The following is a 15,649-nucleotide window of genomic DNA, read 5'->3' on the forward strand; positions in this document are numbered from 1 at the left end:
TCTCCGGACCAATTTCCAATACTCAATTTTTCAAGTGATTGCATAAACTTTATACATAAGATAGACAATAAGGATACTTTTAAAGAAAAGCATCGTTATCATGACTTTGTGTTAATACTAGCAAGTAGGTACAAATTGAACGAAATATTTACAAATTTGCATATTTTTCAAATGAAAAATATAGATTTAAGTGTGGCAACACGGCACGTCATACGAAATTGAACAAAGCGCGCTGCGAACGGATTAAAGCCGGTGCTTTTTCTTCTTCCGTGCCAGCACGTACTGACGCATACCAGTTTTGCATCGTCATTTTGAATGACGATTTGAATGTTTTGACACTCACCGCCCTATAATTTCGGAACCGAAAGTCAGATCTGGATGAAATTGAACAGTATATTTTAAGACAATGAGAGCTTCAATTTGAATCATTATTTGTTAAAATCGGTTACTACCGTTACTGAGAAATCAAAGTGAGTTCCGTGTTTGGAGCTTTTCTTCACTATTATCAATGCTTTCGGAAGCGGAAACCAGGGACTAGTCGTCCCAAAGTAGTTTTATATATTTACTAACTAATGAAATCTGCCAACCAGATGAATTTAGGAGCAAGTTTTATAAAAATGTGCACCTCGTTTCGCCATTGCTTGCGAAAAAATTTCCATGAAGTTGAAAATTTTCACTAATCGTATTGTTATACCGAAAGTCGGATCTAGATCAACGTTTTGGATTTTTTTGTTTGAAAAATTTCTTAGTTTTTGAAAATCGGTCTGACAAATTTCCGAGTAAATTCGAACATTTTGTCATAAGTTTGCACATATTTCCTTGTAATTCCGGAACCCATAAGACCTCTCATTTTAATCTATGTTTTAAATCAGTTCAGCCATCTCTGAGAAACGTGTACGACTATGTTTTTCCGTTTTTGGTACATATTACTCTGTATGGGGACAATAGCAGTCTGTGAGGTCATGAGATCAAACTGATCAAACGCACCGTGTCACAAGTCTATTGTCACGATAGCTATCGCACCCGCCATATCCGCCGGTTTTAGCCCACATGGACTATTTTAGGCTTACAGTTTCAAAAACAAGGTTTACTGGAGAGAGATCTACATCGAATGATGAGATCATCACTGAGGCTGAAGCCTTTTTTGAGACTAAGGATAAATCGTGGTATAAAAATCACATTCGAATGATGGAACAATTTTATTATTCTTGAAATAGAATACATTGATAAATGAAAACGAAATTCAAAAAAAAAGTGATGCTTATTTTGTTAAGCCGGGAACATTTTGATCGACGAGTAATTCTCATGTTGTTAGCTCCAGTGTTGCATCCAGTATCCGTAAACAAAGAATATTGACTGACGGACACAAGCATTAAAACAAGAATCGTTTCTCTTGCAAGATCTCTCACTTTAAAGCATCATATACTGCCATTATCGAAATTATTAAATATTTTTTAGAACATTGTATCCGAATCCGACTTCTGGTATAGGAACTAGAGTTCTAAATGATGAAAAATCATCATTTTTGCGATGTTTTTTTTTTCAGAACTATTGTTTAACGAAATAAATTCAAACGTTTTGCATAATACAAAGCGTTATTTGAACAATTTCGTGGAAAAATATTTGAGAAATAAGTCGGTGAAGAGGTATTTTTGAGAACCCTTCTTAAAAATCATGATTTGCGGTGTCCACTGTATCTCAGCGCTGACTAATCAGAAGTCAACAAATTAAAGCAGTAGAGATAGAGTAGAAGTTTTTCTAGACCCCAACGTTTTTGATTGATTTTATTAATTTTTTTTTTAATTTTTGATGGTTGTTCAAAGACAAAACAACTATTTTGCACAAAAAAATCCGCCATTTTGTATCTAACTTTTATGAACCTCCCCAAAGTAACAGTGGTGCAGTAGTTTTTGAATGGCGATGGACACGGACTTTCAAAACCTGCTTTCGAGAAAAACACGCACGGCACGACCGAAATTAGCTCTGCGCCTAATTCGTATTACTGTTTTTGAATTAGTTGATTTTAACAACAAAATTTCCAAAATAACTATAAAATTAGTTAAAGTTGAGAATTAATTTTGCTGAAAAAAACTTTTATTTTTAGAGAATGTGTTTAGTTGGAAAATATCCTGGACACAAACCAGAAAATATTTCAATCCAACGAGAAATTCTCATTGACAACTAATTTTGTGATTAAAATCAGAAAATTTATTTCTATTTATCTCTCACTATCATTACTGAAGGGCAGCACCAAGAAAACAAAAATGAAATGGGTTTTATTAACGAGTTTATTATCCAAAAACTCATGAGAAATGTCAAAGCAAAACAATCCATTCAAAAGCTAAAAAGGACAGTCTTATTGCAACTGCTTGCAAATTGTTTAGATGTTTTTCGCATGTGTTACGCAATATCCATATATGAATTTATAAACCGATTTGTACAAATGACGTAAACTCTTAGTGGAAAATGTATTTATTCAGAATTTGTGCGCATTTGAAGCGATTGTGCGTAATAACGTTTTTACGCGAAACAATGAAGTGAGTTTCGAATGTTGCACTCTAATTGTATATGTCAAATGATGTTTTTTGTATCTTCCAACCTTCCGGGCTACGAAATCCGATGTGCTACTTGTATTCGGTTTTTGTTTTCAGAGTGCTCAAAGTTTTCAGTGAGAGAGTCGATTTCGCGAAGTCGAATGAAGAAAACAGCGTTTTTTTATGTTTATGTTTCGTTTATGTCTTTTTCTCCAATATAACATCGTATTTATACCTGCCAATATAGAAAACACAACCGCGACTGAAATTTTTTTCGCTATTAGTGTGCCATCTAGTGGCTAGTAGTCATTACGGTGTTAACATTTTCTCGGTGAGAGAGCGCCATATATCTGCAAATTGCAGAAGCCAATTCAACCACTCATATTGGTTGAAAACAACGTTTTATTTCTATAATTCAATTCTAAAATTAGTTGAATGGTAATAAAGTGTGCCTTAGCTAAAAGATGACAGCACGTTTAATTGGTGAATTCAACTAGTAAAATAGCCATTTCAACAAATATTTTATTATTATTAGGCGAACTAGAATTAAAAAATCTGAACTAGCAAAATAAGATTTTTTTAGTTGTCTCAAAAAATAACTATCAGAAAATCATCTATTTTTTTTCTCCAAAATGCTGATTTCGGTCTTTCCGTGCGTTTAACGTTTTTGCCTTTCTCTATAGAAAGATATTAGAATTGCTGGAAAAACCGACTTTCGAACGGTGCCTCGGAGACCCATAGTGTTATATACCATTCGACTCAGTTCGACGAGATCGGAAAATGTCTGTGTATGTGTGTGTGTGTGTGAGTGTGTGTGTATGTGTGTATGTGTGTGTGTGTGTGTGCACTTTTCGAAGATATTTGAACGTGCTCAATTTTCTCAGAGATGGCTGAACCGATTTTAACAAACTTGGGCTCATTTGAAAGTTACTATTGGGCCATTGATCAAGTTCAAAGATCAAATGGCTGTGACTTTTGGTTCCAGAGATATGATGGTATAAGTAACGTAACCGACAAAACACGTTGATTTTTACTGCTCTTATATATATAAGGGTGCCCAAATTTTGGGATCACCTCTATTTTTGTTAGGCTCTAGTGCTCAAAAGTTTAAGCACCTCGAAAAAAGCCTTCATGCAAAATTTGAGCTAAATCGGACATGCGTAAACGGTGCTGCCCGGTGGTAAAGGTTTGACAATTTTCGATCTTGAAAAAGCACCATAGGGGGAAGTACATGAAATTTCCAAAATCGAAAATTTTTTTTGGTGCCAAAACTTTTAAATTTGCATCAAACAATGAAATTTAGTGTCATATAAAAAAAAATTATTTTTGAAAAAATCAACTTTCTGGGACTTAGAAAAATTTTGATATTTTTTCTATGTCCCAAAAAGTCGATTTTATGAAAAAAAAAAAAATTTCCGAGATGGCACTAAATCTCGACGTTTCATGTAATTGTAAGCCTTTTGGAATCAAATTTTTTTTTCGATTTCGATAATTTCATTTTTCAAGATATATGAAAATTCCACTAAGTGGACTAAGAAGGGTTTTTTTAGATTAGCATCACTGCTCTCATACAAATAGGCAACGCAAATGTCAAGCACTAGTTTGGAAAAATGATGCTGACTGTGTGACATAAACACTGAGGCATGCTTTTGTGAACTACTTGAATCAATCTGAATTAATTGGTGTCAAAATTAGTATCCGAAATTATTTAATAAAAGTATAAAATATATATCCATGAGACTGTTATGAAAGAAGAGAAAGGCATTATCACACCACTAGGTGGATTAAGAAGGGTTTTTGTCTGTAAAATCGAAGGAAACAATTTTCTACTCTAGGGAGCCCGTAGGGTCTAACATTTTCAAAATATCATATATTTCTGTATTAAGTTATAATGAAACATTTCAAACATGTTTTTTTTTAGTTTTTGAGTAAATTGAAACAGAAATCTTGGTTTTATAATCGGGTTTACGGAATTTCGGTGATAAAATGCTGTTGTTAGTATTATTTCGTTTACCGCCCTCGAATAATGTTAAAATTTTCATATAAAATGCACGTTTATTTACAGAATTTTACACAAAGGCATTTACCATTAATTTTGTTAGATCTGATGTTATTCGAAAGTTTTCATTAAAAGATTGTAATTGCATGTAACTGACCAAAATAGCTTCCATTTGTTCAGAAGCTGAATTTTTTCAACCTTTTGCTGGAAATTCCCCTCACAAAACCAACAAAAAACCAAACCGTCCTATTTTTAAATGCTAACCAGATGGAATTTTCAGGAAGGCGCGGCCTTTGATCGCGACGAAAATAATTTTCGATGGACCACTCTTTGTTGATTCGATTTTCAACCTACGGCTTTAGATTTTCACAAGCAACTGCATACAAACCCTACATCAAAAGGATTTGCTTTTCTTTTGTTTTTTTTTTCTCGAAGATATCTCACCTTCATTTCGATCGTTGTTTCGTCTTTGATCTAGATGTAAGTCGAATGCTTCGCCGATTGCTTTTGATCGTTTCGTCTCGAAAGCTAACGTTTTGCGGAAATGGAAAATGTTTTCTCCGGTTCCAGCGGTCAGTGCGGTTTTGAAGGGAAAATTTAAGCTTCGATAGTTTGATATAAAGTTGGCAGGATCTTTTATTAAAGTATTGTTCGTTGCGAATAAAGATGTGGTCATCTCAAAAGCAGAAATATATTGAATATTCAAAAATCCAAATTAGGTTTCATTTGTATGCCAATATAAAACATCACTAGATCAGTTGTGAGGCTCTGCAATATGTGTAAGATTTGAATTTTGAGCACCATATGTTTCCGCTCTGACAGGAATTGCCTCCGAAAGAGTTTTGAAATAGAAGCATTCCTCAACGCTCAACCCTGGTCAAGCTTATTTAGACAGACTACGTGCCTCTGCTGAGGATAGTTTCTTCCAGACTGTAATATATGCATAATAAATGTCATTTAATCAATTTTCCGTCCAAGCGATATATTCATCCGATACTTTCTCTCTCTCTCTTTCTTTCCATGACGATGTTCACGCAGATTTCGTCGGCCCAACACTCAATCGATGAGCCACCGATGGCAGCAGGCCTTGCCGGTCCGATGCGATAAGCCGCACAAATTTCGGCAAAGTGGCGACTAAGAAGGGATGGAATCTTCGGGTCAGTGGATTGGCCAAATTTTTCCTGCCCACAGTATCGTGCAACCACCGCCAATATTTGCCCATATTTCCCAAAACGATGCTCGTTTGCTCACTCGAGCCACACTCGAACTGACTATCCGGACGACGATTCGGTCACCAGTGGGAGGCAGCAGCCGTTGCCGGCGACGTCGTCGGCGTCTGTATTAAATTGATCCTTTCTACAAAGGCTCCGGCAAAACTAGAACGGAAGAGGGTTGAAGAGAGGGTAGTGAGCCTCTCTGATAAGAACCCAAAAGAACACTCAATATCAGTAGAGTAAGCGGTAGCAAATTGAAATATCTGGTTGGTGCGGTAATCCTCGAGCACACGCCGATGCGAACAGCTGGCTCGCACTGAAAAACTCTGGGAAACAGATACTCGGACGGAGCAGCTACGTTGTCATCATTGGCAAACCCACAAAAGCCCCGCAACCCAATGCTTTGGACTAGCGGACGACGAAGAAGGCGACTGGAGTCCCCGAGTGGGCTGGTCCATTTGACGAAATGGTGCACGACTCTGTTTATCATTTTGGAATCTACGAGCGTTGGAAATGGTAAGTGAGAGACCCGTTGGGAACAGCTTTCGGTATCGAGTTGTCAGGGCTGCCTGGGCAGATTGATATATGGCTCGTACTCGAACGAAAGGCCGAACGGCTCGGAACTTTGGTAGATTGGTTTCGGTACGAAACTTCATCAGATAGAACGACCAACTGATATTCGACGCAGTGACCGACCGGCGCGAGCAGCAGCACTTTAATTAAGTTGTGCTAAATCGTGTAGTTTGCTACGAAATATTGGTACTGTAATTGACGTACAAGCATACTCGATAAAATCAGTTCTATGTGATGAAGATCGATTACCAATTAATTTCAAATTTAACCGCTTGAATGTTATTTATTTTTGAGGAAAATTGTGACATGAATTAATTTCGTTGTTCTGAATTCCGATTTTCTATCTGTTTCTAAGGTAGAAATTACTCACTGTAACGCTGGATGCAGATTAAGCAGTGGCTTGAAATTCCAAACTTGGATGTCAAATGCATGGGAATAAATTTTTATATCAGTATAGCAATGCCAGAAATTAACAACAGAAACGGGTTTGTTAAGGGGCGAGTAGGGTCTAACACTTTGGAAAATTCATTTATTTTTGTTGTAAATACGACTTACTTTACTACGGAGCGCCTTTTTAAAATTTACCCTTTGAAAGAGTGATAAATTTTTGATCGTTAATATCTCTTGTTGTGTCTAACGTAACAACATATTTTTTGCTACACGCCATCGGAAATTTGATCATCAATTTATGATAACATTTTCAGTTGCATGACATAAGCACAAATGGTTTAAAATTAAAATTTTCTAAAATGTTTGCTATCAGCGAGTATTATTAATACACAGTAAGAAAGAAAATTCTTGACGCCTTTCTCGTACCTAACTACCCGAGTAAAGTCTAACATCAAAATTATAACAAATTGATATTTGATTATGATAGCAACGTCAGATTGAAATCCTAATATGATATCGATTCATCAAATTTTCAATTAATATCACATTGTGTTATCATTTTGCTGTTTAAAGGCAAAAGTTTTGTGAAACTCAAAAAATTGAAAATAATAATATCAACAACTTAGTGAATACATTGAAATTGAGCAAATTTCAAATGGTAGCACAAAAATACAAAGTTAAGTTTCAATGGAAGAATTATTCCTTCAATTCTTTGTTGCCTTTTACAAAAATGCTTTGACATCCTACCGAGATACTGCAGTGGACCGCAACCATAACCGCGAAGAAACGATTGTTTTAACATTTTTTCAACTTTTACACAAATAATGCTCTATCTTTTTAACCACGAAAATATTAGTGTCAAACCACACGTCTGTGAGGCATTAGATAAATTGGCGATCATCGTTACCACGTTTGTCTGAAGCAGGTCAATCTGAATAGTGGCTTTGGCATTCCCATCTCGCTGATGGTCTGCCGTAGAAGGAGCTTATTTCAGAATTTGATACGAGAAATATATTTGACGTCATCTATTTCCTTCTAGATACGGTAAGTATCCGATCCTGTAACAATTTTTGCGTTCAGTTTTAAAAAAATGTTTCTATATTTGTAATCATACGACGTCGCGAAGTTCATTCCAAAGTTTTAAGACCATTATTCTCAGTGCATCAAGAAATCGGGGACCTGGATGGCGAAAATAATCTACTCGCCAAATCCGTTCTGAAAATGTCCATAACTTTATATCCAGCAGTATGGAAAAAATCATTGTTTACGAAGTTCGAGCATCGAACATTGAATGTCTCAGATTTCAGAACCTAGAGCTAATTCTTAATAATACTTTAGTGGCTTAGAGTAGCCACCAAGAAAATATATGTTTAATTTGTATATTCCACAAACTGTGTCGAAGAGCCTTTTCAAAATAATTCTTATTCCTAGTTATAAATGCTTAGAACTTCATATTCTCACTAAAGCTAGATGCTATGAGAAGTATTTTATCAATCATCTAATAGATCTTGAAACTTTAATACACTATTCAAGAGAACCCGACTAACTAAATCTTCATAATTTTGAGTCACAGGACTAATTCTGCATCAAATGATCGTAAATTATAAGTCTACACAAGAACTGAAGAGATTCTGGTTCTATCTGTGGTCAGAAGCGAGATAATCGTTCATTGTCCCAATTAGCCGAAAAAAACAAATGATCTGGGATACCTTATTGCCGGATTCCTAATTCACGTTCCCTGTGTTGTAAAAGACTTCACTGTAAAAGGTTCGGTCTTCAGAGCCTCTAAATTCGTATTTCAAAGTGATTACATGTGCGAGTTATATGCGATAAAGTAGATAACTCAATTTGATGTTATAATGTTTGAATGCTACAGCTTTGGATATAAGAAGGACAAAGAGAACATTTTTATACTGTACTCAAATAGCCACACTGCTATTCACGGTGGATGCGGAATGGAAGCGACGCAAAGAGTGTGCACTGACAGAAACTACCTGTATACAACTTTGTGAAACAACACTGCTTGTCATATAACCGAACATTTTCCATCTCCTTATAGCTAGTGCTTACAGTCCATAGCAATCGCCAAAAATTCACATGCCAAAACTCCAAAGTTCGAAACCGGATTCTCTCCGCGGCAGTGTGAAGATTGCATGAAATCTTTTTTCTTGCTTCCGACTAATATGGAGATTGCATAAAATCTTTTTTCTTGCTTGCGAGTAATATCGCCTAAATGTATACTATCCCGGACCTTTTTTGGCTGTTCTATTTTTAGATTATGCTCGTGACGTGTCATTTCGAGAAAATCTACATCATATTAAGTTTTCAAAGTTTTTTCACTGAGAGCAAAACTAGTTTCCAGTTTGATGTCACACAGCATTTTTTTGCTTTCAATTTTGATCTTTTAACCGTTAAAACGACCAAAACGATAGCAAATTAAGTAATCGATATATACGAACAGCACAGCATCAAATTGAGTTTTCTTTTTAATCTCACACTCTACTCGGGTAGCCTACGCAATTGAGTGAGCAGGAAGTGAAGCAAGTGCATCATTCCGTTTAGTTTAGGTCTAGAGCTCAGTTTAAGTTCCAGTATCAAGAATTCAGTTCAGTATTGAATCAATTACAGAACGTTTATAGCCAGTTTCGCTTCAAACAAGAGTGATTGCGGCATCCTGCTGCTGGTCGTTTGCATTGAAGCAAAATGCAACGAAAAGTGGATAACGATGGGAAACATTATGCAAAATCAGCCTTTCCAATGGCTTCAACTGTTATCTAAGGAACTAACAAAAGATTGCTTCTTTGCCAATCAGAGATGAAAATCATCAGTTTAGTGTAAATCTAAAATAATTTGATTTGCATCTTTTGCAGTGCAAATTTGTTCCGCGTTCGAAAAAAAATAGTGATTAATATCGAAGAAAATTGCACGGTTTGGCCCTTCTGAATGCCAGCATTTTGATAGTTTCTTCATCTGAAATATGCAAATCCGAAATGAAAACTTCGACATCAAAATTCTGCATGTTGCTATTGTTTTTTAACTCTCATTCGTTTCGTGTTATTTAATTGCGTGGTTGAAAATATTTGTCACCAATAAGTCAATCTCTAGTATAAATACACCGTTACAATTCTAGTAGCGAAGCAGTAGAAGTTGAGCAATTTCAGGAATGAGTAGACGAAAAAGTGACAAAATCAGAACCGACTTTCTCCGATTTGGATGAAACTTTGCACATGGCTTCAGTATGGCAAACCATAAGTTTTGAACGAATGAAGAGGTCAATCCGACTCATGACTGATTTTTAAAAAGGGCGTATGTATGTTTGCATTTCACAAAAATTGTCTCGTAAACCGTTAATTGTACAAAAATGGCTTTCAGGAAGAAGTTGTACAGAATCAATAGGGCACTCTAAAAAAAATATACACTGAAAAAAAAATTGATTTTTTTCTCAATAATTTCAAAATGAACCAAAAATATAAATTAAAAAAACATCAGGGTTTCGATTTTTTTTTTTTGATAATTTTTATTTTAAAGCTCTTATTAAAACCTACAGATTGATGGCTATTCCATCCGTATTGTTTGAAAAATGAAGAAGTTACAGCTAAAACAATTTACAGATATATTCGAAATTTTCTTTTATGCAGTAGAATATTATTCTACAGGTTAAACACAATAGATTTGTCCATGATATCTTTTCTTCTAAAAGTAGCTGTTCTTGAGATACTTTAATATTTAATTATAATACCATTTTTTATATTTCCAGAAATTGTTTATTTGCTTACTATATCTACAATTATTACATGTACATGAATAATTCCTAATTACATTTAAGGTTCATTCGAATACAGTCTTGTGACGATTGTGGTTTCTGAAATCGGAACGAAAAAATGGTATTTAAGTGTGCCTGGAATCATTTTGGTATCCTTATAAACACTACTCCCCTCGGTCACACCCCGTTCATATTCTTCTTGTGACACGTAACAAAAAGACATGGTCGTGAATGCATCTCGACGTCTCTGCTCTGCCCATTAATATTATTTTTTTCAGTTGTGATTGTGTTGTTCATGTAGTTTAGCCAAGCTTTCACGTCGTGCCATTCGCTTTAAATTACCCCCGAGTGCATCACATGGTCCTTTACCATGAGAAGTTGCAAAAAAATGCCACTCAGCATCAATGTTATACATTGATTTAAATTTACAGAGACTCGCAATTTTTTTTCTGTTTTTGTACTGCGAGGCAGCTTCGTCAGACATAAATATTGCTTTTTTAATTTGAATTTTGTCTTTCAAAAATGACATTAGGTGTGAAATAAACACTTGAACCGCGATGGTATCGTGTTTAAGCACTTCTGAAATCACAATAAAATTTAAATGTTTAAGCATATGTTTGGCTTTAAGAATCAGAAGGATTCTCTATAATAAATTTCAAACGGATGAATTGATGGTTGCTTGATCATTGCTCCAATAGTGGCTTTGAACAGCATCCTAAACACAAATGAAAAACTTCTTTGAATATCAGTTCAAATTATAATATAAAAGTATTTCAGTGTTCATTAGAGACAGTCCCAGAAAGTATGGACGCAACCAAAAACCGCTGCCATTTCGCAATGGTTCAGAATCTGTCAAGTTCGATGGCTGCGTCCTATTGTTAACACTCTTCCCTAACCACTTGTGCAGTATTTTATTCGTTTTCATTAGTTTGTTTCGAAATGCGTGGACTTTCAGCAGAACAACGTCGAAAAATTGTGTACAAATGGTGCACAGAATGCGGACTGTCACTGTGAAAGATAGCAAAAATGGAAGGAGTAAGTGAGAAAGCCGTGCGAAATGCAATCAGGAAGTTCGGTGCGGATAACACCTTTGAGGATAAGCCGAAAACGGATCGAAAAAAAGGTCCTACTAACCCTCAGTTAGATAAACGTATATTGAAGGCGTTCGAGCAAGAGAAGGATATTTCAGTTCGGGATGTGGCCAAAAAAGTGGGCACTTCGAAGTGAAATGTTCTTCGTGCTAAATAACGTTTGAATCTTCGAATCTATAAGAAGCAGAAACAACCAAAACGTAGTCCAAAACAAGAAGGATCGATCAGGCCGAGGGTTCGAAAGCTGTACAATACGATTCTTGCTGGAAATTTGAACTGCATAATAATGGACGACGAAACCTACGTGAAACTCGATTACAAATCCTTGCCGGGACCACAATATTATACGGTGCGAGAAGGGCAAGTGTTAAACCAGTCCGAGACATCGATTGAAGTCGACAAATTTGGTAAGAAAGCTATGGTCTGGCAAGCAATTTGTAACTGCGGTAAGATTTCGAAACCCTTCATCACCACTGCTTCAATGAACAACGAAATATACATCAAGGAATGTTTACAAAAACGACTTCTACCCATGATTCGAAGCCACAAGGATCCTGTTGTCTTCTGGCTAGATTTTGTTTCTTGCTACTACTCGAAATCAACGGTAGAATAGTATACTACCAAAAATGTGAAGAAGTCTGTACGGAATTTAATGAGGAACGTTCGCAAGAAGGTGCGCTAGCTAGTCTACAATGGCTAAGTAGCAAATGTTGAGAATAATATTCTGTTGTTGTAGTCTAATATTATCAGTATATCGAATAAAATTTGAATATCTAACACTTGTGAATTATTTACAGCGAAATCAAAGTTCGTCCATACTTTCTGGGACAGTCTTTAATGTCTCTATTTACAGTATAAAAATCCAAAGTCATTTATTTGATATACGAATTTTCTCATAACAGTCATTCTACGGACATTATGTCCCACCTTCGATTCAACAGTATGCTTCGAGTAAAAATAATATTTTGAAGATTTATATTCATTATAAACACAAAATGTAGCTTTGGGAGGATCAAATATGTTGGTTTCCAATTGTAATTAATTGATTATGCAATTGATTTCCGATGCGAAGAATATCTTCTTTATCTGCTTCTCTACTATATCGACATTTCAAGAGTCATATTGCATCATTGTTGTGGATCATAACAATAATTTGCCGGCGAACGACCGCAACTTGGTTAAAGCCGGGTATAAATAAACAATATATAAAAAAAAAACAATAATTTGTTGTGAGGTATATTATACGGTTCCTACAGAAATCATTTAAAATCTTCCTCAGGTGTATTGCTAAGAAATATCTACATCCGCGAAGAAAATATATCAGTACATTTAGAAATATCTCAATGTTTTCTTAAGGGAGATATATTATAACACTTTACCTTACGTGCTGGTATGGAAGAAAAAAGCACCACCACCTTCACCAGCGAAACACACAGCGTGGTTTGTTCAATTTCGTATAGCGTAAAAACTTACAGCATTTTCAAAGCACAACCGAATTCATCGGCACCAAGCACACATGAACACGTGTTTCCACTCGTGTTAACTAAATCACAATGCCAGTGCAAACACAAATATCTGATACCGGTGTTTGGTTTGGTTGATCACGGTTCTGCGTTATCGGTCCTGTGGTTGAAAAAATCATAGCTACTTAACGGGTAGTATCTCAGAAACAATGAAAGAATTTCAATATATTGAAGTTTAGTTGAAAAGACATGCACTAGAATCATATGCTTCGCGATGTATATAAAATTTCAGCCGCCGGTACACAACCGGTAATGTTGTCAAATACAGTCAATAATATTTATTTACATACATGCTGTGATTACAAAAAAGTATATTGAAAATAATAACTAAAAGCTCACAAGTTCCTATCTCCCGCCTTCCCGAGTACCTTAGATATTTGGTCAACAAAACGGTATCGACGGAATGTGAATTTGTTTGTATTTTGTAGCTCATTCGAAACAAAACATAATAATCAAGTTCTTAAGCAGGTTACAATTTGGTTTGCCGTCGTAGGGCAGAAATGTATTTCATACCACTTCAATGTTATTTACTATCCCATCTCAAAGTAATTCAACAGCTGAAGATAGTACAGAATATTTCTTATGAGCAATACTACTTGGTGAGCTATAAATAATCTCACAGTTCTTATTATTATTTCTTCAAAAAGGAGTGGAAATTTTATTTGAAAAACTGTGTTTCTATACCAGACGATGTAAAAATGAACGAAATTTCGAATGTTTTGGCCATCCGGACCTATTTTCACTAGTCGATTTTTCAAGTGGTTGCATGATTGGTCCCATACAAAATTGGTAAATTGTTGTCCGATTCCGACTTCCGATTCTAGCGATACCAAAAATTTTTTTAAAGTTAGGCTCAAAACTATTCCAGTTTATTCGTTATGTTAGTTCTTGATGTGTTAGAGATCGCTACGTTGCTAAATTGGTTGATGATGGATGGATAGAGAACGTTGCTAAATTGATTCATGAACTAGCTAATTTGGATGTTAATGTTAAATCTTTCTTTTTGTGCACATAAAAAGACTGAGTCTTGAGAAAGACATTCATTCTTGAGCATTCATTAATATGTATGCTAGTATTTCCTATGTATGTTTCTACAGAACTGCACACCTAGAAAAAAAATCGTTTAAATTTACATATTCTGAGACGGACATATTTTAACAATGAAAATTATTCATTTCTACAATAGATCCAGCACATATTCATTATATTCTAATATATCTTTAGGTGTTGAAACTTCTAAATCTTTCATCTGCTTCAAAATCGGGATATGTTTGACACCTGAATCATTCTTGTTAAAAATAGTTTCTAGTAAATTGTGTCATATCTGGATTTACACTACCTGTAAATTTACTATTTTTTTGCTGTGTAATTGCTTTCAATCTAAGTTCATAAATGGATTGCATTTTTAATTTCTACAGTTCTACCATGCATTTTGTGCGTCTTATTTTCGAATTCTACCGTGTGATAAATCAATAGCGAATGTTGAGAAGCACTTTCTAAAATATATCATTGCAACCATTTGAATCTGCTTGAAAGAGTTACTATGGATAACATTGGGTTGACTTTCTTCTGGTTTAACCTCCCAGATTTTCTATCAACAAAAAATATCAGCAAATACCAGATTCTACGAGGTACACAAAACCCGAATAAATCCAGATAGGACGGAATTTTTATTGATATCTTTTGTACTCTCCTCCCACATCCGGTTTCATTTTCTTTTATTTATTTTCCATCGTTCGATATCAATGCGAAGTCCATTCTTTGCTCAGTTCGATCGGTTTCTAGTGATGTATTTTTTGTTGTTGTTGTTGTCGTTCGATACCCCTAAAGCTTATTGCTTTTCATGAACTCCACCGTTGGCCCTTTTTGATTGTACGGTTACGGGATAATGTATAGACGTGCGAGTGGAAGCTTAATCAGTCGTGAAACGAGCCCTGAAACTCTTATACTTCCTGTTCCGCTGCTCCAGCTCCAGCTCCGTATCACAAAACCGGACAAACAGGTCACACAAGGCGGAAAATTGCTATTCGATAGAAGAATTCTTTTTTTTTTGTAAAATTAACCCTCCCACCGCATCGATTTCTCGCTGTGTGTTGGACTGTGATAGTGTGAGTGTGTGTATGTGTGTAAGTTTATTTTTTGCACTCCGACCGCCAGACAAAAAAAAAACCATGGCAAGAAGATGTTTGATCGCTGCTCGTATCTTCGTAATGGCTTCTCATTAAATTACTGCTGATTCCGGCTCGTTCAGGCTCGGAGTGAAATATTCTACTGATGAACCGGATTAATAGAATAATAAATATGAACAGAATTTCATCACTGTCATGTTGAAGCTGGAATTGATTGTTTTCTTATTTTCTTTCCAGTGCGAATATATTTATCATAAGTTTTTTGATTCCACTTGACAGGACAAGATTTTTTGCAAGTGTTTTATACTGCTTTGAGAATCGGTAAAAGTGGAGTAATGGCTCATATTACTTATACACTCATATAAGTCGTTATATTACCACAATATTTTGCTGATTACTCTACTTCCAATCAACAAATTGTGAACAAATCGAT

General features: G+C 35.4%; 1 protein-coding gene across 1 annotated transcript in view; it reads left to right on the top strand.

Moving 5' to 3' along the window:
• Positions 1–15,649, top strand: part of LOC131429747 (uncharacterized) — a 228,542-nt gene that overhangs the window by 140,498 nt on the left and 72,395 nt on the right. Inside the window, exon 2 of the mRNA XM_058594077.1 lies at positions 5,572–6,263. Within this exon, the coding sequence (XP_058450060.1) occupies positions 6,146–6,263 (118 nt within the window). The 5' untranslated portion in view covers positions 5,572–6,145. The remainder of the gene's footprint in view (positions 1–5,571; positions 6,264–15,649) is intronic.

The sequence above is a fragment of the Malaya genurostris genome, chromosome 2 (genome assembly GCF_030247185.1).
Source record: "Malaya genurostris strain Urasoe2022 chromosome 2, Malgen_1.1, whole genome shotgun sequence".
NCBI lineage: Eukaryota > Metazoa > Arthropoda > Insecta > Diptera > Culicidae > Malaya > Malaya genurostris.